The sequence below is a fragment of the Urtica dioica genome, chromosome 8, assembly GCF_054948205.1.
Source record: "Urtica dioica subsp. dioica isolate 48M chromosome 8, U.dioica_male_clone48M_v1_H2, whole genome shotgun sequence".
Lineage (NCBI taxonomy): Eukaryota > Viridiplantae > Streptophyta > Magnoliopsida > Rosales > Urticaceae > Urtica > Urtica dioica.
The window spans coordinates 42,789,643-42,815,021 of NC_142763.1; the positions used below are offsets into that span (position 1 = coordinate 42,789,643).

General features: G+C 45.6%; 1 protein-coding gene across 1 annotated transcript; it reads right to left on the reverse strand.

Annotated features, from left to right (window-relative positions):
* Positions 1–655: 655 nt before the first annotated feature.
* Positions 656–3,385, reverse strand: ATERDJ3B (DNAJ heat shock family protein). Its single transcript, XM_089624423.1, has 10 exons — positions 3,210–3,385; positions 2,957–3,105; positions 2,691–2,829; positions 2,413–2,527; positions 2,113–2,229; positions 1,832–1,918; positions 1,561–1,620; positions 1,391–1,468; positions 1,078–1,149; positions 656–986 (listed from the first exon to the last, which is right to left on the reverse strand). Exons 1-10 carry the CDS (start codon positions 3,281–3,283, stop codon positions 828–830), a joined length of 1,050 nt encoding a protein of 349 aa, XP_089480549.1. The 5' UTR covers positions 3,284–3,385; the 3' UTR covers positions 656–827.
* Positions 3,386–25,379: the final 21,994 nt, after the last annotated feature.

The following is a 25,379-nucleotide window of genomic DNA, read 5'->3' on the forward strand; positions in this document are numbered from 1 at the left end:
TAAGAACTTGATATTTATTTAAAATGGTTTTGAAACTGGATTTGGAGTTTAAAGAATCAAATAATCGAATTTTGACAATTAGATATAAAATTGGATATTGGATTTAAGAAACTAAATAACCGAATTTCGGCTTTAGATTAAAGTGGATCGGTTATTTATTCAAATTTTTTAAAATCATAATTTCCGATTAAGATGTGAAAAATTGTCGAAACTGAAACGAATCGATCCAATTTCAGTCCTACTTCCATCCTCGTCTTCTTCTCCTTGTTTTATTGTTCTTGTACATAAAAATCCACAAATTTTGCACGTTAAACCTTGAAAATGCCACGTCTTTGTTATTTTCTAACCATCTTCAATTCATTACACAAAAACTCCATATATAGTGTAACATTGCTCCAATGCTAGCACCAAAAGTTGACTAAAACTTATATAGAATTGTGAATAGTGCATCTATTTTTATTTTATTTTATTTATTATTTATTGTTTGAACTTTCAATATGAACCTACAGGCCATGCTTTAAAAATAACAATTCCACTTCAAGCAACTATTTTATTTTAAGAATCGACTGAAATGTATCCAAAAAGAAAGAAATGCAGTCTCGCTCAAACAACAAAAGCTATAAGGCCATAATTTCAAGAAAAGTTTACCGGAATGAAAAAAAAATGATTTTTTTTTCTCTATATATCAGTGCAACTACCAGTTGACAATAAACAAAAATTGGAAAAGCCTTGGGCGCTTTGTCAAGTTCCAGTAATGTGCTCATAATATTACAAATGGGAAAATCTAATTTTAACCCAAATAAAAATATTAGCCTAAACGTCACCTACTAGCCCAGAACTTCCTTGATCTTCGTCTTCTGTTCCTCCGTTAGCGACGTGGGAAATAAAACTTCAAATGTGACATACAGATTTCCTTTCTTTGTGCTGAAATGCAGGGGCATTCCTTCTCCTTTGAACTTCCTCACCTCTTTAGGCTTTGTAATTCCCTGTTAATATAATTCCAAACAAGTTGTGTAAATTTAAATAAATGAATTAAAATACCCCAATGTGTGAGGGAATGTGTAAATGTAAACGCACCTTTGAGCCGATATCGACAAGATGGTCGTCAAGGTGTTTAAGCGTTTTCTCGAACCCGACGAGTGCTTGAACCTGGAATTGAAGGAGCAGTTTGTAAAATAACTTTGATTCGAAGAATGAGAAATACATACATGTAATCGCTGAGTTGAATAAATCCAAATTTTTATACAATACTAGAACTACTTACTGGATGAACTATAATGGAAACCATTACAGCGATTTGGATTTAAAATTAAGTTTTGACAAACATTCAAAGATTGATACGTTCATATATCTCCATTAATTAAGTCCAAGGTAAAAATGTTGAGCTCACCAGTGTAATGGTGATAGTTGTGTGTAAGTCGTTGCCTTCTCTTCTGAATCGGTCATGAGGAGCTGTGCGGACACGGAACTGCAATAAAAAAGAGGTTTGGAAACAGTCAAAATACGAACTATTAAGTAATTTTAGTACCAGGTCGCTAAAATGGAGTTCAAAGAATTAACCTTTAAATCTCCTGCTTCTCCATCTATTTTAGGTTCACCGTCTTCATAGAAGAGCACTTCCTGTAAAGGAACAGCAAGCAATCATTGGCTTATATACAATACAGAAAAGAAAAGAATGTACCGATATAAAGAAAACGTAGCTAGATTTTACAAATTTAAGGCTTAAAAAAGAAATAGAAGCAGACAACTATATAAACCTTACAATTAATCAGCTTATACTTCTGAAAGGAAAAAAATAAAATAATCTTGCGAATGAAGTTTCAAAGCTCACCTGCCCATCTTGCATGCCCTTTTCAATATCGACAGTGACAAAGTAACCTTCACGCTCATATTTGACATTTTGGCATTCCTCACAGACCTGTAGGTTCATATTGGAAATTCCAATAAGTGAAAAATCATGTGGTACAATAATACAAGTTTACTGATCAAATCTTTAAGGGCACTTAATATTAATATGACGGCAAACAAATGACCCAAAGGTACTCATCATAAGATCGCGAAAAATCAGAAACACAAGACTGTTAACAAAGCAAACCCTTGTGTTACAAGTACCTGCTCTGTCATCTGTTGAAACATCCCTGGCCCAATTTGCCTGTGATACACTTCGTTCCTGCAATTACAACGTCTCTTCCCCGGTGCCTTCTTTATAACATTCTTCTCCCTCCAAACCTAATGTAACCTCGACACAAATTTTTTTATTATTAACAAACCAAGAAATGAAACCAAATTGCCTTGACAAAATAAAAAGGGCTTAGCTTTCCATAGATCGGATAAAATATAATATGACCACGCGATATTATTACAAATTTGCAAAGCATTATTTATGCTAGTTGGACGGCTAAAATAAGCTACCTTCAGAGAACCTCCCATATACAAATCTTCCAAAGTTGCGTCCAATTCGACGACTACTTCATCACCTTTTGGGACTCGCTCCTCTTCCTCCTCCCCCGAGCCGCCTCCAAACAAGCTGACAGAGAACAAATCACCACATTACTTTCCAAAAGCATGAAGACCAATATCCCTTCGTAAAACACACACTTCACTACAACACAATCTAATTCAATTCCGATCTCTATAAGCGCCTAAGTTTTTGACAGCATCGAATAGTAGTTATAAAGAAATGAACATACTTGGAGAATATATCATTGATGTTCATTCCCATTCCACCACCACCTCTACCACCTCCATTGGCAGCATGCTGTTTCAACCCTTCCTCTCCATAACGATCGTAAACATTTCTCTTCTCGCTATCGATCAATACCTCATATGCTATCATCAATCATTAACATCAGACAATACGCCAAAATTCATCAATCTCTAATCCTAAACAATCCACCAATCTAATCAACGGAAAATTGAACCGAAATACGAAGACGAAAACGAAACAAGAAATCACCATTATTAATCTCGGCGAATCGCTTGGTAGCCTCTTCGTTGCCTGGATTCTTATCCGGATGGTATTTCAGAGCAAGTTTCCGATAAGCTCTCTTGATCTGGTCATCTGAAGCTCCTTTCGACACTTGAAGAACCTCGTAGTAGCTCTTCCTGATAAAATTTCACGCACAAAATTTCATTCAACAAGCAACACGAATAATCAAATAATATGTCAAAAAGAACAAGGAAGAAAAAGGCGGGACGAGAAATCTTACGCTGCAATGGTGGTGAGAGCGTAGCACAGAGCGCATAGCAAGAAAACGATGACACTAGGTCTTCGATCCGCCATTGGGGATGACTTTCGAAGCTTTGCGGATCCGAAAGGGAGCAAATGGGAATAGCTCAGTCTCTTCTTTTTCTTCTTTGAAAAAAAAAATTCTTTAGGAAATAAAGAGGGTGTTAAAGTTAGTTTTATAAATTCGGGGGTCAAAATAGGTATCTGACTTGCTGACGAGACTTCGTTCGCGCATAACGCAACGTGTTTTTGAAGAGTTTGGCCAATCAGAGATGGCCTTGGAAATATTTCGCTAATTATCTTATGACACGTGTCAAACTTGGCCTTGGTGTTTCTCGTGCATTACACGATATGACTTTGTAAAGAGCACGTCAACTGCAAACGCCGTCGGTCTCTGAGTTCTTATTTGTTTGTTTATTTGAAGTTTAAGCCTTGTGGGCTTTCAGAAATATACTTCCATGGCCTTGTGATAAGTCTAGCCCAATAAAGTACATTTAGGTCGCACGACCAACTTACACCTCGGTGCTAATCATGGAAATGACAGTTGATAAAAAAAAAAAAAAAAAAATTATGGAAATGACGAGTCTATTACCCCGTGCCCTTGCAGCGGGAATTAGTTTTCACAAACTTAATTTTTCTTAAGAAATTTAGGTTTTAAGCATTAAAGATATAATATATATATATACATCAATGTATATATATATATATTATATCTTTAATGCTTAAATATATAATATATATATTTAACATATATATATATATATATATGTATAATTGATTTATCTTCACAAATGAGTTTATACATACTGAAAAAGAACAGTGCTAAAATATATAAGGTATAAATAAGACTAAAATTTGATAAAAACACGATTTTTAAATTTATATACCAATAAAGAAACTTAATTTGGAAATTATAAATGTTATAGTCAGTTACCTTTATGTTCATAATATGAATTATACGTATCTGTATTGCACAATATACTTAAATTTATATGGGATAAAAAAATGTGCAACGTAGCAAAATAGTCAAAATAAAACTATAAAATTTGTTTTTAACCTACGTTTTATAATTTTTAGGAAAATAGCCAATAAGTTTATGTGGAAATAATTAAGGTATGATTTACCATTATTTATTAACAAATTCATTATTTTTTCTCTCTTACTTTTTTCTTACACTTTTTTTTTTTACATAAAAACTTCAAAAAACCATATCTAGCTCATATGAACTAGAAATTGAGTGATTCAAAATCCTACAGATTCGTGACGCCGAGATCTTCAAAAATAGATCCATTGTGTTTGATGAAAAATCATGTTTAATACCATAGATGGAGAAAAATCACGTTAGTACCTTAAATATGGAAATAACTGAAATTTTTTGAAATTATCGATATAAATATAATTTTTCATCAAACACAATGGGTCTATTTTTGAAGATCTCGACGCCACGAATTTGTAAGATCTGAAATCACTCAATTTCGAGTTCGTATGAGAAAGATACGAATTTTGAAGTTTTGAGGCAAAAAAATTATTTGAAAAAAATAGGAGAGAGAAAGTGATGAATTTGTTAATAAATACGGGCAAATCAGATCTTAATTATTACCACACAAGCCATTTGGCTATAGCCCTAAAAATTATCAAACATAGACTAGATCCAAAATCACATGTTTAAAGTGTCCTAGTTAGTTACAAATCTCTAAAAAGATTAGGGTTATTTTAATGTATATATATATATATATATATATATATATATATATATATCGAATAAACGAATAAAGTCATTTATAGAAGCACTGTAGTTGCTGTTTATGTCGGATTCGGTCCTTCAACAATTACAAGACTGTAGATTATATTTATGGTATAGTATGTATTTATATTATGTGGATCTCAAGAATTCATTGTATAAGAATTAAAATAAAACTTAATATCGAAAATAAAGACTGAATTTAAAGATGAAATGAAATAGTCGATTTTATTGCAAACTGATTGGACTGATTACAAGATGATCGAGCTCGAACTGGAAAATGACGAGCTCGACGAAAGTAAGGGAGTAAAAATAATATATCAAAGTGCAGTGTGATGAATCATGTGTGTGAGAGATCAGATTCCTCTTCTATTTATAGTTGAAGTCAATGCTGCTCTTCCGTCGATCTGGAGGACAAATAGTCGACCTGGAGGACTCCAAGGTGTAACGTGCGTACTGGCTTGGTATTGAGGTGACGGGAAGATCGGAGGACACGTGATCTTGACTTCAGCTTGATAGACGACTAAGAAGTTTCGGGCTGGGCCTCGGCCTGTGACGAGGTGATCGGGCTGAAAACTCAAGTCAGACTGCTCTTGTTTGTCGGGCTCGAGCTTGTGGGCTTAGGCACATCTGATGGATTTAATTGGCGAGGCCGATTCCTAGTCCCCTAGTTTAGTTGATAAATGTATTTATTAAATAAATTAAAGTAAATTAAACATCGATTCTTGAGAATTGATTTTTGGTGGCAAGACGTGTCTTCAAATTTGAATTTTAAATTTTTGTCTAGCGCTCAAGGAGGCGTGTCGCGCTGAGCTCGTGTTGAGGGACAACTGTAGCCCGTCTCTTCGACTTCCTCAGCAGAATCTGTTAAGATTCCTAATCGAGTGGGAGATTTGAATTGATTGACATGATTGGTGCTTTAATCGACGTCAATAAAATGAAGAATGGATTTTTTTCATTTCATTCTCCTGTTTTTATATGGTTTCAGAGACATCTTCAGGTCACTTCTCTTTTTCATCTCTCTTTTTCTTTTCGCTTTCTAGGAAATTTTCTCTCCAAAATTTCTTCGAAGTTCTCTTAGTTCGTCTTTGAGTTTTTTTTAGTTTAACCCAATCTTTTGCAGACTCTTCTTTTGGTGAGATTTCTGGGCTTAATTCCAAGTAAAAATCAAAATGTCGACTCTTGAGAAATTAGACGAGGCCTCTAGAGATTTGAGGTCTCTAACAACCGTTACCGGCAAGGATTTAGAAGGCTATTTTGAAGAGTTTGACATTCTTGAGGAAGTCAGTCTCGCTCTGCCGAACCATAATTTCAACGTGGCGACTATCCGAGATGGATATTGTTGTGTTTACGGAATATTTTTCAGGGAATGAGGGCTCAGATTCCCGATTTCTCCACTTCTGTTAGAATACTTAGATTCTCTTAAAATTTCCATCCCGCAAATGTGTCCCAATTTTCTTAGGATGGGTTTCAGGCTGATTACTATGGCCAAAGAGAGTGGGGTTAATCTCACTGTTATAGATTTAGCCCGGCTCGGTTACGTGAAACGTAACTCAAAACATTCTCCCTATCTAGCTAAGGCGCCACGTCGCAGCGTCATAGAAGGTCTCGCCGGGAAGGATCTTCATTGGGGAAGGAGATATTTTTATTTTTAGATTAAAGAACACTCGGTCAATTCATTACATCGTCGTCTTCCGTTGGAATGGGTGTCATCAACAGGTAATTTTAGCTAGTTGAACTCATAATTTTAGCTAGTTGAACTCACTTCGGAAAAATTAAATATATTTTTCTTTATATTTACCTCATGTATTGTCCTTGCAGCTAAGCTCGGAGCACCGAAGCCGAACAAAGAATTCAAGGATAAGCTTGACGTGCTGCGAGTTGGTAAGTACTGCATACTTGCTTCTTTGTTTAATCTTGTTATTATGATTGCTTCGCTAATCATGAAGTGGATGTCTTATGTGTTAGGTGAAGATAGCGCGAACAATTCAATGGATGACGACATCGACTACGCCGCTGAGAAGAAGAGGCTTAGACAAGCCAAGAAAGAGGCTCAGAAGAGCTCTACTCCCAAGGCTGGCGAGGGCTCGACTCTCAGCTCGTCGATCCCAATTATGGAGGAGATCAGGGAAGTTCCACGGGCTTCGAGCCCATCTGTTGTAGTTAGTGACGATCAACACGATGATGGTCCCGAGTGACTGGGACCGAAGGGATTCCCACCTCTGAGACTTCGGCCGATGTTGTTCTGCCGAAGATCACGATGAAAGGGAGTCAACTCCGTCGAAGTCAATTTCGAAAGATGAGGTCGTCCCGTCGGCCAAGAAATCAAAAGGGGAGAGTGCTTTGTTTAAAGAGGCCAAGCTGGCCGCTGTGCCTAAGGATAAGTCGGGCGAGAAAGAGGGTGAAGAAGAAGAAAGGGAAAGGAAAGAAGGGAAATTGAACAAGAGATAGGAGAAAAAAAAGAGGAAAAGAAGAAAGAGGATAGGAAGAAAAAGAGTGAGGGGAAGACAAAGAAAGAGGATAAGGATTAAGCCGAGAAGGAGCGGGCCGAGAAGGGCAAAGGCGCTCGAGCGCGGTGAAGCTGCTCTTCCAACGAATGCTTCAGGGAAGCAGGCTGCATCCAAGAGTGGCTCTCTGGCGTTGTGAGGGCCTTATTCCACATGTTTGGATTAGGTCTTGAATTTGAAGCTGAACATAGTGATGATCCACTTCGAGCGCGACCATAGAATTTACGAAGATGCGAGCTTGTCGGCGTTCTTGCTTAAACAGATTCGGTACCCTACTGCGCCTCTAGGCAAGGTGAGGTCGCAGAAGGGTGCGAATATCTACAGGGGGATATCTCTCGCAGGTACCAAGGAATCATACTTTGCGTATTTCCCTTGGGTGTGATTCGTTGCTTCTCTCAATGATGTATACATACGTATATATTTTAACATATTTTTTTGTAGTATCAAGCCGAGATCAACGAGGGGGTTATGCCTATGAGTAAAAAATCCGTCAAGCCGAGAGAAGATTTGCGAGCTGGCCAAGTCGCAGGAGCAAACTGATGGGCTTATGGCCGAATTCGCCTTTCTTGGTGAGAAGCTCAAGGGGTGCAAAGCCGAACTGGACCGAAAGGATGATGAGCTCAAAGATGCTAGTGTCGACCAACATTCCTTCAAGAACATGACTTTAGAGATTAAAAAATCTTGCGCCGAGCTGGAGGGTAAATCTCATGAGCTGAGCATTTCCACATCCCAAGTCGAGGAGTTTGAGGATCAAGTCCCCTTCTTGGAAGAGGCAAACAAGGCTCTCTCTGCGAGCATTGTCCAAGTCATGGCCAAAACTTGGGAGGGTGAACACTTATGTCGCTTAGCTCCATCATGGTGCACAGATGATCAAGGCTAAGGCTACTCGGTCGTGGATGAAGGCTGCCTCTGCGAAGTACAAGAGTGTCATTGCCAAATACTGCGATCATCTCGCTGCTTGGTACAAGAGGGCCAAGATCCAGTGTAAGGTGGATCAATGTCGCGTTGCGGTTTGGATGCTTGAGGACGTGGTGCAAAATGAACTCAAAGGTGCGCCTGGCAACCTGCAAGAGGCGAAGGACGACGTTGACAGATTCACTTCGGTTCTCACGGTTGAGCCTCTTCCCTCCCTCACTGATGCTAAAGATGTCGTCTTCACTTTGTACTCCGAGAGGATATCTCTTGATGACATCCTGAGGATATGTCTCTTGGGATGGAGATTGATCAGTATGGATCAAATTTCGCATAACCCAGGTCGACACTTGCAGGCATTGCTGAGGAGCCTGATGTTAGTTCGCATGCGGTCAATGCTGAGGAGGGCGTGACCCTGTCTAAAGAGCTAGTCGAGGGTGCATAGTGATCGGGATCGGGTTCCAGTCGTCACTTTTATCAACTCTTTTTTTAATAATCGTTTGTCTTTTTTTTTTGGGCCCGTTGGTTTTTGGGCAAGACTTCTCTAGTTTGTAATAATTTTAGATACGATGGGCTTGGCCATAGGGTCGTTAACGTCGTATCGTATATTGCTATGTTTGTTGTCAATGGTGCCCACAAGAAGAGTTGTAATCTTTATATTGTACATTTGATGTAATAAAGTCTCATGAAGACTCTTGCTTGTAATTGTTTATTCATTAATAAAAAGTTGAAACGTTCATTCATTCTTCCGTGTCTGTTTGAAGCTTTATGATAAAACATTAGTCTTTAGTCCATAAACAAACTAAACAACTTACGAAGAGACAAATGTAGATTTGCATGAACAAACTCTTCGTAGTTTGCTTAAAACGATATATTCGCAATCTAAGGGTCAAAGGACTATTGACCTCAGTATGACTGTTAGAAGAATCTATGATGTGTGGTTATGAGGCATTGAGAGTTGGAGACTCTATAGTTCTTCTAGGTATCTTCCGAAGGTACTGAATTGACCAGTGCACTTCTAGAGACAAGATAAGAACAAACCATTTAACCTCTTATGTCTCGAAGTCACTACGTATGAATTGCATCGTGCTTACCTTAATCCTGAAATGAGACATACCATTTCACAGCTTACGTATTCTCATTTGAGAAAGTCAGAGTTTGGACTCACTATGTGATTACGAACAGGGCCTATTGGTGAAGTACTAAGTTGTGAGAATCTCATGAGTAACTTTGTGAAGTTCTCATAGATATGGAATTCATGTACAAGATTGCTGAAATGCAATGTATATCACCTCATGCTTTGTTCCTTGGAGTGTGAATAAATGAACTGGCCAGTGTCCAAATTGAGTCTTGACTCTTTTGGATGAAACAATGTGACTTGTTAGCTCCTCGTCAATACATTGTTTCTAACTTATTCACAAGCGACAAAGGAGTTGAGGAAATAACAGCTAGAAGGGTAAAATGGTAATTTTTTAAATCCCGACTAACTGCTGATATTCATGAAGGGTAAACACTGATAATATTCTGTGGATCCACTCATTACAATTAGGTTGAATTCTTGAGTAGAAAATAAATTCATTTGAACCGAGAGATTTTCAGTGGCAACTCTTTAGTGGAGTCAGTTGACATTAAGCTAAACTTGGAAAAGGTTTTGTGAACTTTTGAGTCCAAGTGTTTAGCTCAAGCTTTGTTCATTTGGATCCATGAGGTCACTGTCACGAATCACATCGAGTAGGAATAGTTAAACTGGAAGCTAAGTCAAAACAAGAACGAAAATTGTCAAAAGGGTATTTTTGTCTTTTGAGACATAGGATGGAATGAATGTCAATAAATTTTTTGACAGGGTCGTTTGATGACTCAATAACACTCGGCCATGACTTGATCATTGGGCCTTGTGGATTAATTTCATTTCATAAGAATTTTATTGAAAATTCTTAATGAGCCTTTTCCATGTTGTCATGAACAAATGGAAAAACTTCTAGAAGCCTTTCCTAGATGGTTTAGACGCCCAACATACCCAAAGAAAGAGAGAATATTTTGTGCATGAATGTATCAAGATACTTGCCAAAAGAAAAAGAGGAAACAAATTTCCTATACATGGTAATAGGAATTTCGGCCAAGTAGAGTCAAGGCAAGGCAATGAACAAAAAATGAAACAAATCCAAGCCTTCTAGAAGGCAGCCTTGACCGAGTGAATCAAAGGGGAAATGGGCAACATTTGCTCATGAATATGTGATATTCTATAGAAGAGGAAACTACCTTATTGAAGGTGAGACCTCTCCTATAAATAGGAGCCCCATTCTTCACATTTCATCATCCAAGTTTAAGAGATTTGAGAGACTCTCTCTCTAGAACTTGGCCGATCCTCTCTCTCTCTCTAGTTAATTTTTGATTTTTGTTTTGGCACCTAGGTCCTCATTTGACCTAGTGTTTAGCTCTGCGACTTCAAGACTCGTTCTTAAGTCGTAGTGTTTTAAAGTGCCCACACACTAATTCCTTTTCTCTCGAGTGATTTCGTGATAGAAACTTTCGTGGTTGCTCGAGTTGCCAAGGAAGGAAGAGAGACGTGCTGCGAGGGGAGACGAACGTTGCAACCTTTTCCAAAAGCTTCTCAACGTTCAAGCTTCTAAAAGGTTAGTAATCTGTTATGCTCATATTAGTTTTTATTTACATGTGCTTGCTCTTTGTCTAGGTTAGTAAAAACTGTTTTACTTGTAAAAGAAAATTTTGAAATTCCACCGCTTAACGAAGCGTTAAACTTTTTCTTAAACCCTAGATCAATTCCAACAAATGGTATCAGAGCTATGGTCAAAGATATGCATGTACATGTATTTAAAATTATGAGCTTGAAAATCGTTTTCGAAAGTTTACTAATTTTGTGACAAGTTAGAATTATTTTCTAAGATTTTTTTTTTAATTTATTGCTCTTGCCTTTAAATTAAAAATCATGTTGATTTTCTATGAGTTTGGGATGTTTTTAAAACACATTAGAATCAGTTCTAAAAGTTTTTAATTTTTTATATTGAAAAACGTGTTTTAAAGGTTTGAGAAATTTCGAGTAAATTTTGTGACTAGTTTTCTTGTCTTACTAGTTTCTTTTATTTACTTGAATCGTTTTATGCATGTTGTTATTTCTTTTATATCATGTTATTACCATGTTAATAAAACACAAATAAAAGTTTTAACAACATCCTAAAACGTTCCGTTACACTCGATTCTTTTTCGCACCTAAAAAGGACCAAGCTTTAATTATTTCTTTTTCTTCGAGCTGGAGTAAAACCCGCAGTAAAAGTGGCATAACTCTCATCTCAGAAATCTAAATTTAATGATTCTTGAAACAAATTAAAGCTCTGTCTATCCTCTGTCCAATGCCACCGGTTTCAGGTCAAAAGAATATCGGAGCCGCCAGTTATGTCGATTTTACTCCGAGGTACACGGCTGTTCCGAAAGTCCAGTTTTTTAGAATTCCGGATTTTTAGCCCCACCACCATGAGTTATAGAACTCTAATGAGAAAAATTTCTTGAGAAAAAATGTTTTTTTTATAAGATTATAATGATGTGTAAGATTAAAATGTTTTGATTTTTGAAAGTTTAATTGAAATTGAATTTTTTACAAAACTAGTTTGAATCTTGAAAAACGGTTTTCGTTTTCAAACTTGAAAAATCTTGTCATCCAAATCAAATAAAGTTTTCAAAATGTTTTCAAAACTATATCTATATCACATATGTTCAAAATCTATATGCTCTTGAAAATTTGAGTGGGAGTTCTCCTTGTAGACAAGCCGAAAAATAAAAAGGTGTGTAATCTCAAACTTTCAAGTGTTCGAGTGAGTTGAAGTTCACACTTCCCTCATGCACTTTCCCGAAATAGAAAATAGGAAAAGATCCGAGTATGTCCCTTGTGCCTTTATGCACTAACACTGCTCTGAACATGAAAATCTAGGATTATTTTTTAGTTGTCCGCTCTATCGCTCTATAACTAGGAAAACCGTTTCCGAACTTATAAGAGGCCCAAGGCCGGTCCACTCAGCCAGGACTCGACGGCACCCGGGAGGCTGAGGGTGCTACGCTCGGCCAGCACCCGGCCAGCGCTCGGCCAATGCTCGGGAGGCTGAGTGCCCCTCGCTCGGGCGGCGCCCCGGAGGCCGAGGATGCCCCACTCGGCCAGCTATCGACCAGCACTCGGCCAGCGCTCGGCCGGCGCTTGGGAGGACGAGTTCCCCTCGCTCGGCTGGCGCTTGGGAGGCCGAGGATGCCCCACTCGGCCAGCTATCAGCCAGTGCCCGACCAGCACTCGACCGGCGTTCGGGAGGCCGAGTTCCCCTCACTCGGTCGGCGCCCGAGAAGTCGAAGACGCGCCACTCGGCCGGCGCCCGGGAGGTGGAGGACGCTCCACTCGGCCGGTGCTCGGGAGGCCGAGGCTCGCCTCACTCGACCTCTACTCGACTAAGGGGTCTTCAAACCACCCCTTGGTCTCCTATAAATACAAGGGTCTCTCCCTTGATCCAGGTAATCCGAAATTGAGTACTGAAACGCTTCTGAACTCATAACTCACTCGTTTCTCTCAAACTTCGGCCATCTAAACACCTAACTCATAACTCACTCGGAGAGCAGAGGCACCCCTCTGTTTCCCCTTTGTAGTTCACATATTCTTTCCCATGTTTCTGGTGTTTGGACGAGGCAAGCATCACCGACAGCAAAGGGACGACTTGGGATACCAAGTTTGACACGCTCGAGCCTGAACGCGACCACTTGGTCCGGCCTTGGGTCGAACAGTTTGGGGCTCCTAAATAGTTGTCTGAAAAGGAGCGACAACATTTTGGCGCTAGAAAGAGGGGACCTCCCGACATTGGCGACGTTTCCCTTCCAATCTCTTTTTTCGCAATCTTCGTGACTCTCGAAAGATGAGTCAAGTCCCTACCACCTCCGCTGGCACTTGAGCGATGGTCTCGAGGTACGGCCTCAGGAACCTCGTGCATCGCCTAGGAGGGCAGCCTCGTGATAGCAAGGGCCACCCCCAGGATCCGGCGGCCGACCCCGAAGCCGTTCTCCGCAAGGATACGGCTCGGAGACTCGCCGAGCTCCTAGACCACCCCGGCGTGGATAGCGCACTCATTGCTGGCCTTCTCGGCTACGATGTTGAGGGTGGTCCTGACCATGGCGACTCCGACCCCGACTACGAGGGGGAGTCTAGGACCGACGAGGCGACCCCTAGCCTCGTGCGCTCCCGGTACAAGAGGACGAGGGATGCCATGGTCGTGCCAGCCCCGCCGGCGCGCCAATGCTCGCGCTCCTATTCTCGGGGGTGTGCCCCTTCAGGCTCGAGAGGTGGCTGGACATGGCCCCCCGCTGGGGAAAGAGCTGCCCCTGGAGATGATGTGGCTGATAGCCGGGACGCCCACCGAGCGACCCGACCTAGGGTTGCTTCACCCCGCCAATCGCAAAGCGGGGACCTAAGGGAGCGCTTGACGGCTCAGAGGAACTCCCGAGGCGAGGACCTCCGTCAAAGGCTCAAATCCCGGAGGGACGCGCTCCCTGTTACCACTCTCGGCCGACCTCAGGCCAACACCGGGGACCAAGCGTCCAATGAATGCCAACAGGCAACTCCTGCGGCCCCGGCAGGCAGCCCAGCCAACGGGCTTGACATGGTGACGATGATCCAAAGCCTCCAAAATCAGATCATCGAGATGAGGGAGTCGAGAGGACAGAGGCCGTATGGCGGGATTGAAGAATCATACTCTCCCTTCGCCACTCAAATCCTTGCGTAGCCATGCGTAGGGAATTTTAAGCTAGCATCCATCCCCCCTTACGACGGACGGATGGACCCGAACTTCCACATCCAGCATTAGAGACGTGGATGACGATGCAGGGACAGTCAGATGCCACCCTGTGCCAAGCTTTCAGCCTGACCCTCACCGGGTCGGGATTCGAGTGGTTCCGAAGCCTAAGGCCGGGGAGGATCTCGTCCTTCCGGGCCTTACGAGAGGCCTTCTTTGCTCAGTTTGCCACTCTGGTGGCGTAGAAGAAATCGAAGACGTACCTTCTGTCCATCCGACAAGGGAGAGATGAGACCTTGAGGTAGTATCTGGCTCGCTTCACTGAAGAATCCCACAAGGTCGAAGAATTCAATGACAAAGACGCCATCACGGCGATCACGGAGGGAGCTCGCACAAGAGACTTCCTCAAGTCTATTGTTGGAAAGGTCTCGCGGGACATGGCGGAGCTGATGTCGAGAGCCTGTATGTACATGGGGATCGAGGACTACCTCGATGGCCGAGACAGACGGAAAGCTGGAGGACAGGGCGGTCGCCGCCGCGACGATCAAGACGGGGATTGCCCCGACCCTCGAAAGAGGAGGAATAAGAGAGGCCAGGCCCCTAATGGTCACTCCCTCTCCGGGCCAAGACCCTTACATGTCGATAACTTTCGGAAGTTTTCGGCATTCACCCCTCTGAACACTCCGCAAGAGCGGATCCTGGCTCTGCACCGCGATAAGCTAGGAAGCCCCGCTCCTCTCACGAATGATCCCACGAAGCGAACATTTGTTTGGCTCAGATTTGGCCTTTTTAGGGTTTGAGGCAGCGCCTTTACGCGACTTACATGCGTCCCGGGAGACGTCTTTCACCTGCGCCTTTACGCGTCTTACGGCACGCCGGGAAGGCCGACGTTTTACTCGAACCCGTATGCACGAAGGCTTGTATCCCCGTGGGGGACTTAGGCCTGGGTAAAAGTGTTCGTGCTGTTGAGCGACCGAACTTATGTGTTGCGTCGGGTTAGGCCGACGTCTTTGAGCTCGTGGGTTGAGCGATCGAACTTATGTGTTGCGTCGGGTTAGGCCGACGTCTTTGAGCTCGTGGGTTGAGCGACCGAGCATATGTGTTTTGCCGGGTTAGGCCGGCATCTTTTCTCAAACCCGTATGCTTGACGAGCCGTCGGGGTTCGAGCTTCTTAAGCCTCTATATTCCATGAGTGGGGGGCTTAAGGTTTTTTTTTTTTTTTTTTTTTTTTTTTTTTTTTTATATGTCGTGATTTCTCGGGTGTACATCGCAGGACCCATAGCCCCCCAAGTTTTTAGTTTACAGGTCGTGCCATGATGACTAAAAACTTTGATAAAGTGGGTAAAAAGACCGCAAACTTTATTATTTTTTTTTATTAATTTTTTGCTAACATGGAACATCCTCAAACAGTGGCGCGTAGGCCTTATTGAATAAGGGAAATTAGAGCAATAGGGGGGGACTCAGTCACTGGTGGTACTGCCTCAAGTGTTCGCGTTCCACGGGTGCCGAATTGGCGTTCCGTCCGTGTGTTCGATGTAGTAGGTTCCGTCGTGTATGACTTGTCGAACTCTATACGGACCTTCCTAATTCGGGCCCAGGACTCCGACGCCTTGTACTTGGGTGTTCTGGAACACGCGCCTTGTTGTCGGCCCGTCTAGGGCCGACGAGGACAAAGACATCTCTTCAACCCACGTGGCTGGTGCGAGGTCGCGGGCGGCGAAACCCCGACCCAACCAGGGGCCGACCCAAACCAATGGCCAAGTCAATGGCTCACTCGGCCATTGGGCAGTTCACTCGGCCATTGGCCGAGTGAACCCTCCAGCCACCAAGGCAGTTCACTCGGCCATTGGCCGAGTGAACCTTCCAGCAGTTCACTCGGCCAATGGCCGAGTGAACCCTCCAGCCGCCAAGGCAGTTCGCTCGGCCATTGGCCGAGTGAACCTTCCAGCAGTTCACTCGGCCAATGGCCAAGTGAACCCTCCAGCTGCCCATGCAGTTCACTCGGCCATTGGCCGAGTGAACCTTCCAGCAGTTCACTCGGCCAATGGCTGAACCTCAGCCGGCCCAAGCTTTTCACTCGGCCAATGGCCGAGTGAACCTCACCACCATGTTCACTCGGCCATTGGCCGACCCAGCCACTCAATGGCCGAACCAAGCAAGTTCACTCGGCCAAGGGGTCTTCAAACCACCCCTTGGCTGCCTATAAATAGAGGGGCCGCTCCCCTACTCCAGGTAATCCAGGCTTGAGTACTGAAACGCTGTCGAACTCGTACCTCGCTCGTTTCTCTCAAGTCTCGGCCTCTAAACACCCCTAAAACCTCTATACTCCACCTCAATCTCACTAATGTTGAGCGTCGGAGAGGTAAACAGGGGCACCCCCCTGTTTCCCCTTTGTAGTTCACAATCTCTTGTTTGCTTTTCAGGTATCAAGACGAGGTGAGCTTCACCCACAGCTAAGGGGCGACTTGGGATACCAAGTCCGACACGCTCGAGCCGGAGTGAGACAACTTGGTCCGGCCTTGGGTCTAGCCACTCTGGGCTCCTAAATAGTTGTCCAAAAATTAGCGACAACATTTTGGCGCTAGAAGGAGGGGACCTCGACGCTCTCCCTTCCATTCCTCTATCACTACACCTACGACTCTCGAGAGATGAGTCATGTGCCTGCCACCGCCGAGGGCGCCCGAGCAACGAGCTCGAGGTGCGGCCTCCGAAGCCCCGTGCGTCGTCTTGGAGGGCAACCTCGTGATAACGAGAGCCAGCCCGAGACCCGACGAATGACCCCGAGGCCGCAGTCCGAGAGGACACGGCTCGAAGGCTCGCCGAGCTCCTAGACCGCCCCGGCGTCACCGGCGCGCTCATCGCCGACCTCCTCGACTCCAACAACGTCGGCAATGTAAACCACGAGACCAACCTCGACCACGCTATTCACGAAAGTGGACACGCGCGCACGCTTCCAAGGGGACACCCTCGGGCGGCCGCGTCGAAACATCAACCTTTTGGTGAGCACCCACACGCGCCCTCGAGGGGACACCCTCGGGCAACCACGTCAAGGCATCAAAGCTCGCACAATGCCCGAGGACGCTCGGCCTCGAGGTCCCGAAAGGGACGCTCCAAGCTCACCGTCTGCGTCCAAAACCCTTGTGAAGGTGACAACGTCGATGGTCTCGGCCTCCGCCAAAGGCGTCGCCTGAATGATGCGCCCTTAACAAGGGTGATAGGGACGGCCTCCGGAGACTTGAGAGACCGCCTCAACTCTCAAAGAGAGGATCCCGAGTTCGACTTGAGAGAAAAACTCGACGCTCAACGTGAGACCGCGATCGTCTTGGGGCAGCGACCACCCAACATTGATCAAGCACCAAACCAAAAGCGCGCAGCCGTGGGTGTGAAACCGGCCGTTGGTCCCGAGTCACGAAGGAAAAGGCGCCGGAAGGGTCAAGTCCCTAACGACCACCCTTCTCCAGCCCCGAAGCAAACCTTCGTCCCGCTCAACACAACGCCCGACAGGATCCTGAGCTTACGCCGCGATGAGCTAGGAAGCCCCGCTCCACTCACAAAGGACCCCGCGAAGCGAAATCGAAGTAGGTTCTGCGAATACCACCAGGATCACGGGCACGTGACGATCGAATGCAAACTGCTTAAGAAGCGAATTGATTCCCTAATTCGAGGTGGGGATCTCAAGGAATTCGTCACATCTGCTAGCAAGCCATGATTGTCGCAGCTTCGACCTTTAAATTCACGCCCGAACCCAATCGGCTTCGTTATCGCTTTTATTTTGAAAATGTAATTTCCCGTTTTCAAAGAAGGCCAAGTGCCATAACAAACTGTACCGACCCCCTTATTGCAATAAAGAGTTATTTCACACATGAAAAAGTGTAACGCACGCTATTGTATACCTCTAATACGAGAGTTTCTTGGCCTTCGTCTCACAAACGCAAGAAACTCGGGGGGCTAACAGGGATCAATGCTCAATAAAAAACAACTCAACAACAACAAAAAAAAAAATAATAACAAAGTCTCAAGGGGCCGGCGGTTAGGCCGAAGATCCCAAAGAAAGACTTCTCACGCAATTCATCGAGTCGAGTTCGAGTCCACGAGTCGACTAATACTCCTCGTGCCGACTCTTCACATGTCTCCTCGAGACGAGTTCATTCCTCGAGTCGAGCTCCGAGTCCGCGAGTCGACCGATACTCCTCGCGCCGACTCTCCACAAAACTCCTCGTGCAGGCTCTACGTGAGTCCTCGAGTCGAGTTCGAGTCCACGAGTTGACTAATACTCCTCGTGCCGACTCTTCACATGTCTCCTCGAGACGAGTTCATTCCTCGAGTCGAGCTTCGAGTCCGCGAGTCGACCGATACTCCTCGCGCCGACTCTCCACAAAACTCGTCGTGCAGGCTCTACGTGAGTCCTCGAGTCGAGTTCGACTCCACGAGTTGACTAATACTCCTCGTGCCGACTCTTCACATGTCTCCTCGAGACGAGTTCATTCCTCGAGTCGAGCTCCGAGTCCGCGAGTCGACCGATACTCCTCGCGCCGACTCTTCATGAAACTCCTCGTGTAGGCTACATAAGCCCTCGAGTCGAGTTCGAGTCCACGAGTCGACTAATACTCCTCGTGCCGACTCGTCACATGTCTCCTCGAGATGCGTTCATTCCTCGAGTCGAGTTCGAGTCCGCGATTCGACTGATACTCCTCGTGCCGACTCTCCACATGTCTCCTCGAGATGCGTTCATTCCTCAAGTCGAGCCCCGAGTCCACGAGTCGACTAATGCTCCTCGTGATGACTCTACATTTCTCCTCGAGTTCAGTTCACTCCTCGAGTCGAGTACCGAGTCCACGAGTCGACTAGCTACTCCTCGTGCCGACTCTACATTTCTCCTCGAGTTGAGTTCACTCCTCGAGTCCAGTATCAAGTCCGCGAGTCGACTGATACTCCTCGTGCCGACTCTCCACATGTATCCTCGAGATGCGTTCATTCCTAGAGTCGAGCCCCGAGTCCACGAGTCGACTAATGCTCCTCGTGCCGACTCTTCACGTAACTCCTCGTGCAGGCTCTACGTGAGCCCTCGAGTCGAGTTCGAGTCCACGAGTCGACTGATACTCCTCGTGCCGACTCTCCACATGTCTCCTTGAGATGCGTTCATTCCTCGAGTCGAGCCCCGAGTCCACGAGTCGACTAATGCTCCTCGTGCCGACTCTTCACGTAACTCCTCGTGCAGGCTCTACCTGAGCCCTCGAGTTAAGTCCCGAGTCCACAAGCCAACTAACTGCTCCTCATGCAGGCTCTACATGAGTCCTCGAGTTGAGTCTCGAGTTCGCGCTCGCCGCCCAGCTCGTGGGCCGATAGGCAACGAGTTACAAATGGGTTCAAGGTCTGCGTCCGCAGGGCGTATCTGGTCTAGCCAGCGCCCACGGGAAACCTCGCCACACAAATGTGGCATCGCGCTCGCCGCCCAGCTCGTGGGCCGATAGGCAACGAGTTACAAATGGGTTCAAGGTCTGCGTCCGCAGGGCGTATCTGGTCTAGCCAGCTTCCACGGGAAACCTCGCCACACAAATGTGGCATCGCGCTCGCCGCCCAGCTCGTGGGCTGATAGGCAACGAGTTACAAATGGGTTCAAGGTCTGCGTCCGCAGGGCGTATCTGGTCTAGCCAGCGCCCACGGGAAACCTCGCCACACAAGTGTGGCATCGCGCTCGCCGCCCAGCTCGTGGGCCGATAGGCAACGAGTTACAAATGGGTTCAAGGCCTGCGTCCGCATGGCGTATCTGGTCTAGCCAGCGCCCACGGAAAACCTCGCCACACAAATGTGGCATCGCGCTCGCCGCCCAGCTCGTGGCTGATAGGCAACGAGTTACAAATGGGTTCAAGGTCTGCGTCCACACAATACAAAAAAGACGTGCAAATCGATTATGCCTTCATTGGCAAGTCGAGAAAATAAGACGCGCACAATACAACAAAGACGTGCAAATCGATTATGCCTTCGTTGGCAAGTCGAGAAAATAAGACGCGCACAATACAACAAAGACGTGCAAATCGATTATGCCTTCGTTGGCAAGTCGAGAAAATGAGACGCGCACAATACAAAAAAGACGTGCAAATCGATTATGCCTTCATTGGCAAGTCGAGAAAATAAGACGCGCACAATACAACAAAGACGCGCACAATACACTAAGACGTACAAAATAAGGGGCGACTTGGGATACCAAGTCCGACACGCTCGAGCCGGAGTGAGACCACTTGGTCCGGCCTTGGGTCTAGCCACTATGGGCTCCTAAATAGTTGTCCAAAAATCAGCGACAACACGCCTGAGTACAAGGCTGCCGACGGCGAAGATCCAACTTTTGACTTTGGCGTTGTAGTATCTCTCAACCTTTCGCTTTTGTGCAGCGAGTCTGGTGAGGGCCTCGGATCTTTTCTCGTCGATCAGATCCAACTCGAGGCGTATGGCTTCGTCATTGTCTTTTTCGTTGAAAGTGTCGACTCGGTAGGTGGGGACCTCCGTTTCCACGGGGACCACTGTTTCAATCCCAAAAGCTAGGGAGAAGGGGGTCTCTCCGGTGGCGTTTCGAACTGTTGTTCGGTAGGCCCACAGGATGAAAGGCAGCTCCTCAGCCCAGGCGCATTTTTTGGCTTCGAGCTTTTTCTTGAGGTTGCTTTTAATCGTCTTGTTGACGGCTTCCACTTGGCCATTAGCCTGTGGGTGTCGCGGGGATGAGAACGTCTTGCTTATCCCTAGTTGGGCGCAGATTTCTCTAACCCTAGCGTTGTCGAATTGCGTGCTGTTATGGGTCACAATTGCACGGGGATGCCGTGGTGGCATATTATAGACTTCCAGATGAAGTTTGTGGTTTTGGCCTCGGTGATCCTGGCCAGAGGTTCGGCTTCGACCCACTTAGTGAAGTAGTCGATAGCGACGATGGCGTATTCGTATTGCCTCGGGGCTTTAGGAAGCTTGCCGATGATGTCCACGCCCCATTTCGCAAAGGGACGCGGGACGACGATGCTACCTAGGGGAGACGGCGGCTGTCATGGAACGTTAGAGAAACGTTGACACTTGTCGCACTTTCTCAGCCAGTCGTAGGCGTCTCTTTTAATCGTCGGCCAGAAATAGCCTTGCCGAAGCGCTTTTAGCGCAAGGGACCTGCCAGCGGAGTGGTTCCCGCAGAGGACCCTCGTGGATTTCGCGGAGGATTTTAGTCGACTCGACGCTATTGAGGCATCGGAGTAGCGGGGTTGAGTACCCGCGCTTGTATAAGGTTTCGCCTCTCAGCACGTATTTAGATGCGAGGGCTTTCAGCCTTTCGGCTTCTTTGCGGTCTTAGGGAAGTGCCCCTCTTCGCAAGAAGTCCGTAAGCGGGGTCATCCAAGTTGGATGAGCGGCGCTCTCAATCGTTCCAACCTCGTCACGTGAGACAGATGGTCGCGAGAGAGACTCGTTTGGGATAGTTCCCAACCCATCTTCGGTGATACCGGATCCGAGGCGAGCTAGGGCGTCAGCCTCAGAGTTCTCTTCTCGTGGGATCTGGATGATCTCGAACCAGGAGAAGGCATCTAACTTGGCATTTGTCTTTGCCAAGTAGGCGATCATGTTAGGTTCTCTGGCAACGTAGTCGCCTTTAACCTGATTTACGATCAACTGCGAGTCACAGTGTATTCGTAAATTCTGTACGTTGAGCTTTTGAGCGAGCTCTAGCCCTACGATGAGGGCTTCGTACTCGGCCTCATTGTTGGAGGCCTGGAACCCGTAGTGGAGTGCGTAGCGTAACTTTTCCCGGTCGGGATTTGTCAAAATTACGCCAGCGCCTGCTCCCTGGGCATTAGATGCTCCGTCTACGTGTAGTTCCCAGATGGGACCCGTAGGGTCGACCTTTCTCTTACGAGCCGACAAGTCGTCGGTCGAGTCGTCTTCTGCTCTTCCCATGTCGGGAGTGTAGGAGAATTCTGCCATAAAATCGGCTAAGGCTTGAGCCTTTATTGCCGGCCTCGGATGAAACTCGATCCCGTACTCGCTCAATTCTTGGGACCAGATCGCCATGCGAGTCGATGTTCCCTTTTGAAGAGCTTTACCGATGGGGTGCCCTGTTCGGACAACAATTGGGTGAGCCTGGAAGTAGGGGCGTAGCTTTTTAGCGGCTATGAGGAGAGCGAGAGAGAGCTTCTCTATCTCTGTGTAACGCGTTTCAGCGTCAAGTAGGGCTTTGCTCACGTAGAAGATAGGCCATTGAGCCTTATCTTCTTCAAGGATCAGCACAACGCTTACAGCTCGTTCGGAGACGACGAGGTAGACATAGAGCGTGTCGCCATCTTTTGGCTTGGAGAGGAACGAAGGTGTCCCGAAATAGGCCTTCATTTCTTGAAAGGCCTTCTCACACTCGTCCGTCCATTCAAAGCCGTCCGTCTTCTTTATTGCTTTGAAGAACGGTTGACACTTGTCGGTTGCTTTGGCCACAAAACGCGAGAGGGCGGCAATTCGACCGGTCAGACTTTGGACTTCCTTGACACGTCGCGGAGATTTCATGTCAAGGAGTGCCTTGATTTTATCGGGGTTCGCTTCGATACCTTGACGGCTAACTATATAGCCTAGGAACTTCCCGGATTCGACCCCGAACACACATTTGTTGGGGTTGAGCTTCATTTTGTACCGGCAGAGGATTAAAAACATCTCCCTAAGGTTGTCTACATGATCAGTAGCCAATAGGCTTTTAACGAGCATGTCGTCCACGTACACTTCCATAGTCTTGCCGATTAGATCGGCGAAGATCCAGTTTACCAATCGTTGGTAAGTATCTCCTGCATTTTTAAGGCCAAAAGGCATGACCTTGTAGCAGTAGAGGCCGCGATCAGTGACGAAGGTCGTCTTGATCTGATCGGGCTCGTGCATTCGTACCTGGTTATAGCCCAAGTAGGCGTCCATGAAACTTAGCAGTTCATGTCCTACCGTGGCGTCGACCAGTTGTTTGATGCGTGGGAGTGGAAAGAAATCTTTTGGGCAGGCTTTGTGAAGATCTTTGTAATCTATGCAAATACGCCACTTCCCGTTAGGATTTTTGACCATGACCACATTGGCCACCCACTTGGGGTACTTGGCTTCTCGGATGAAACCAGCGGAGAGAAGCTTTTCGACTTCCTCGTTTATCGCTAGGTACCGTTCAAGGTTGAACGCACGTCTAGTTTGTACCTTTTCAGCGATAGTTTTATCGTCGTTCAACCGGTGCACAATCACATCGAGGTCTATACCAGGCATGTCTGCATGTGTCCATGCAAAGACATCCTTAAACTCTCGAAGGAAAGATGCGAGTTGAGTTTTGATGGCGAGAGGGAGTTGTGCACCGATCTTCACTACCTGGTCAGGTTTAGCTTCGTCGAGGACGATCGAAGTGAGATCATCGGGGGTGTCAACTTTCAACCTCTCGGTGTCGTCACAGGGGTCTAGCTTCCCGAACTGCCGTGCGTCTTTTTGATCACACGAGTAGTCGTCTCCTAGCTGGTAGATCGTGTTAACCCTTTTTTCGGCGGGCTTGCCGTCCACGCCTTGGACATAGCATATCCTCGCTTGGGTTTAATCACTAGCCATGACGCCAATCCCCTCCTCGGTGGGGAATTTCACCAGTAGGTGATATGTGGACGTGATGGCCCTTAGTCTGTTCAACGTGGGTCGCCCAATGATAACATTGTAGGGTGACTCATGGTCAGCCACAAGAAAGGGGACCATGTGAACGACTTCAATACCTCCGGTAGTTCCGAAGGTGACTGGCAAATCGATGATTCCTTTAGTCATGACCTTTTCTCCCGTAAATTCAAACAGAGGTGTCTGAGTTGGGACAGGGCGAAGCCCCCCGAGCTTCATGCGCTCTAGGGTGGTCTTAAAGATTATATCGGCTGCGCTGCCGTTATCAATAAGAACTCTTTTTACCAAGTTGTTGGCCACCTGAGCCTTAAGGACTATAGCGTCATTGTGCGGGTGCACAACTCGCTTGGCCTCTTCATTGGTGAATTGTATCGTCTCGTGAGGTACGGACGGAGGTTCCTCATAGGTGAGGCTAACCTGTCCGGCAAGGCCTTCTTGAGAGGCAGCTCTGAGGAGCTTTTCCTTTGCCGGGCCGAGTCCCCGTCTTGCAAGCCACCTAGGATGGTGGTGACGACGTAGAGTTGCGCATCGGCCGTAGCCGCGACCGCTATGCGGTCGGTGCTGGCGTTGGCCTCTCCACCTTTCTCAGGCTGTGGCCTGTTGTCGGCGGGGGCTGCTGTTGGAATCAATCTAGGGTTTGAGAAAATAATTAACGCTTCGATAAGCGGCGGAATTTTAAAATTTTCTTTTACAAGTAAAACAGTTTTTACTAACCTAGACAAGTGCAAGTACATGTAATTAAAAACCAATATGAGCTAGAAGTTTACTAACCTTTCTTGAAGCTTGAACTTTGAAGAAGCTTGTGGAAAGTTTGCAACGCTCGTCTCCCCTTGCAGCACGTCTCTCTTTCTTTCCTCGGCACCTCGAGCAACCACGAAAGTTTCTATCACTAAATCACTCGAAAAGAAGGAATCAGTGAGTGGGCACTTTTAAACGCTACGACTTAAGAACGAGTCTCGAAGTCGCAGAGCTAAACATTAGGTCGAGTGAGGACCTAGGTGCCAAGACAAGAAAAAATCGAAAATAAACTAGAGAGAGAGAGAGAGGATTTTCGGCCAACAATGTCTAGAGAGAGAGTCTCTCAATCTCTAACTTATGTTGAATGAATTAAATGAAGGGAATGAGGGTCCTATTTATAGGAGAGGGGTTGGCCTTGGAAAGAAGTAGTTTCCTCTTATTTTCCAAGCCTTTATGAGCAATCTTTTATTACCCATACCTATCAATGTAGGCGCCCATCTCATACAATCCACAAGGGATTAGTTTCCTCTTTTGTTTCCCTTCTTGGTTGCCTTGGCCGATTCTCCTTGTTTCCTCATAGAGGAAATTTGTTTCCTCTTTTTCTTTTGGCAAGTATCTTGATACATTTATGCACAAAATATTCTCTTTCTCTTGGTTATTTTGGGCGCCCATCTCTCATCTAGAAGGAGCTTCTAGAAGCTTCTTCATTTGTTCATGACAACATGAGAAAAGCCCATTAAGAATTTTCAATAAAATTCTTATTAAATGAAATTAATCCACAAGGCCCAATAAACAAGTTATGGCCGAGTGACATTAAGTCATCAAATGAACTTGTCAAAAAATTT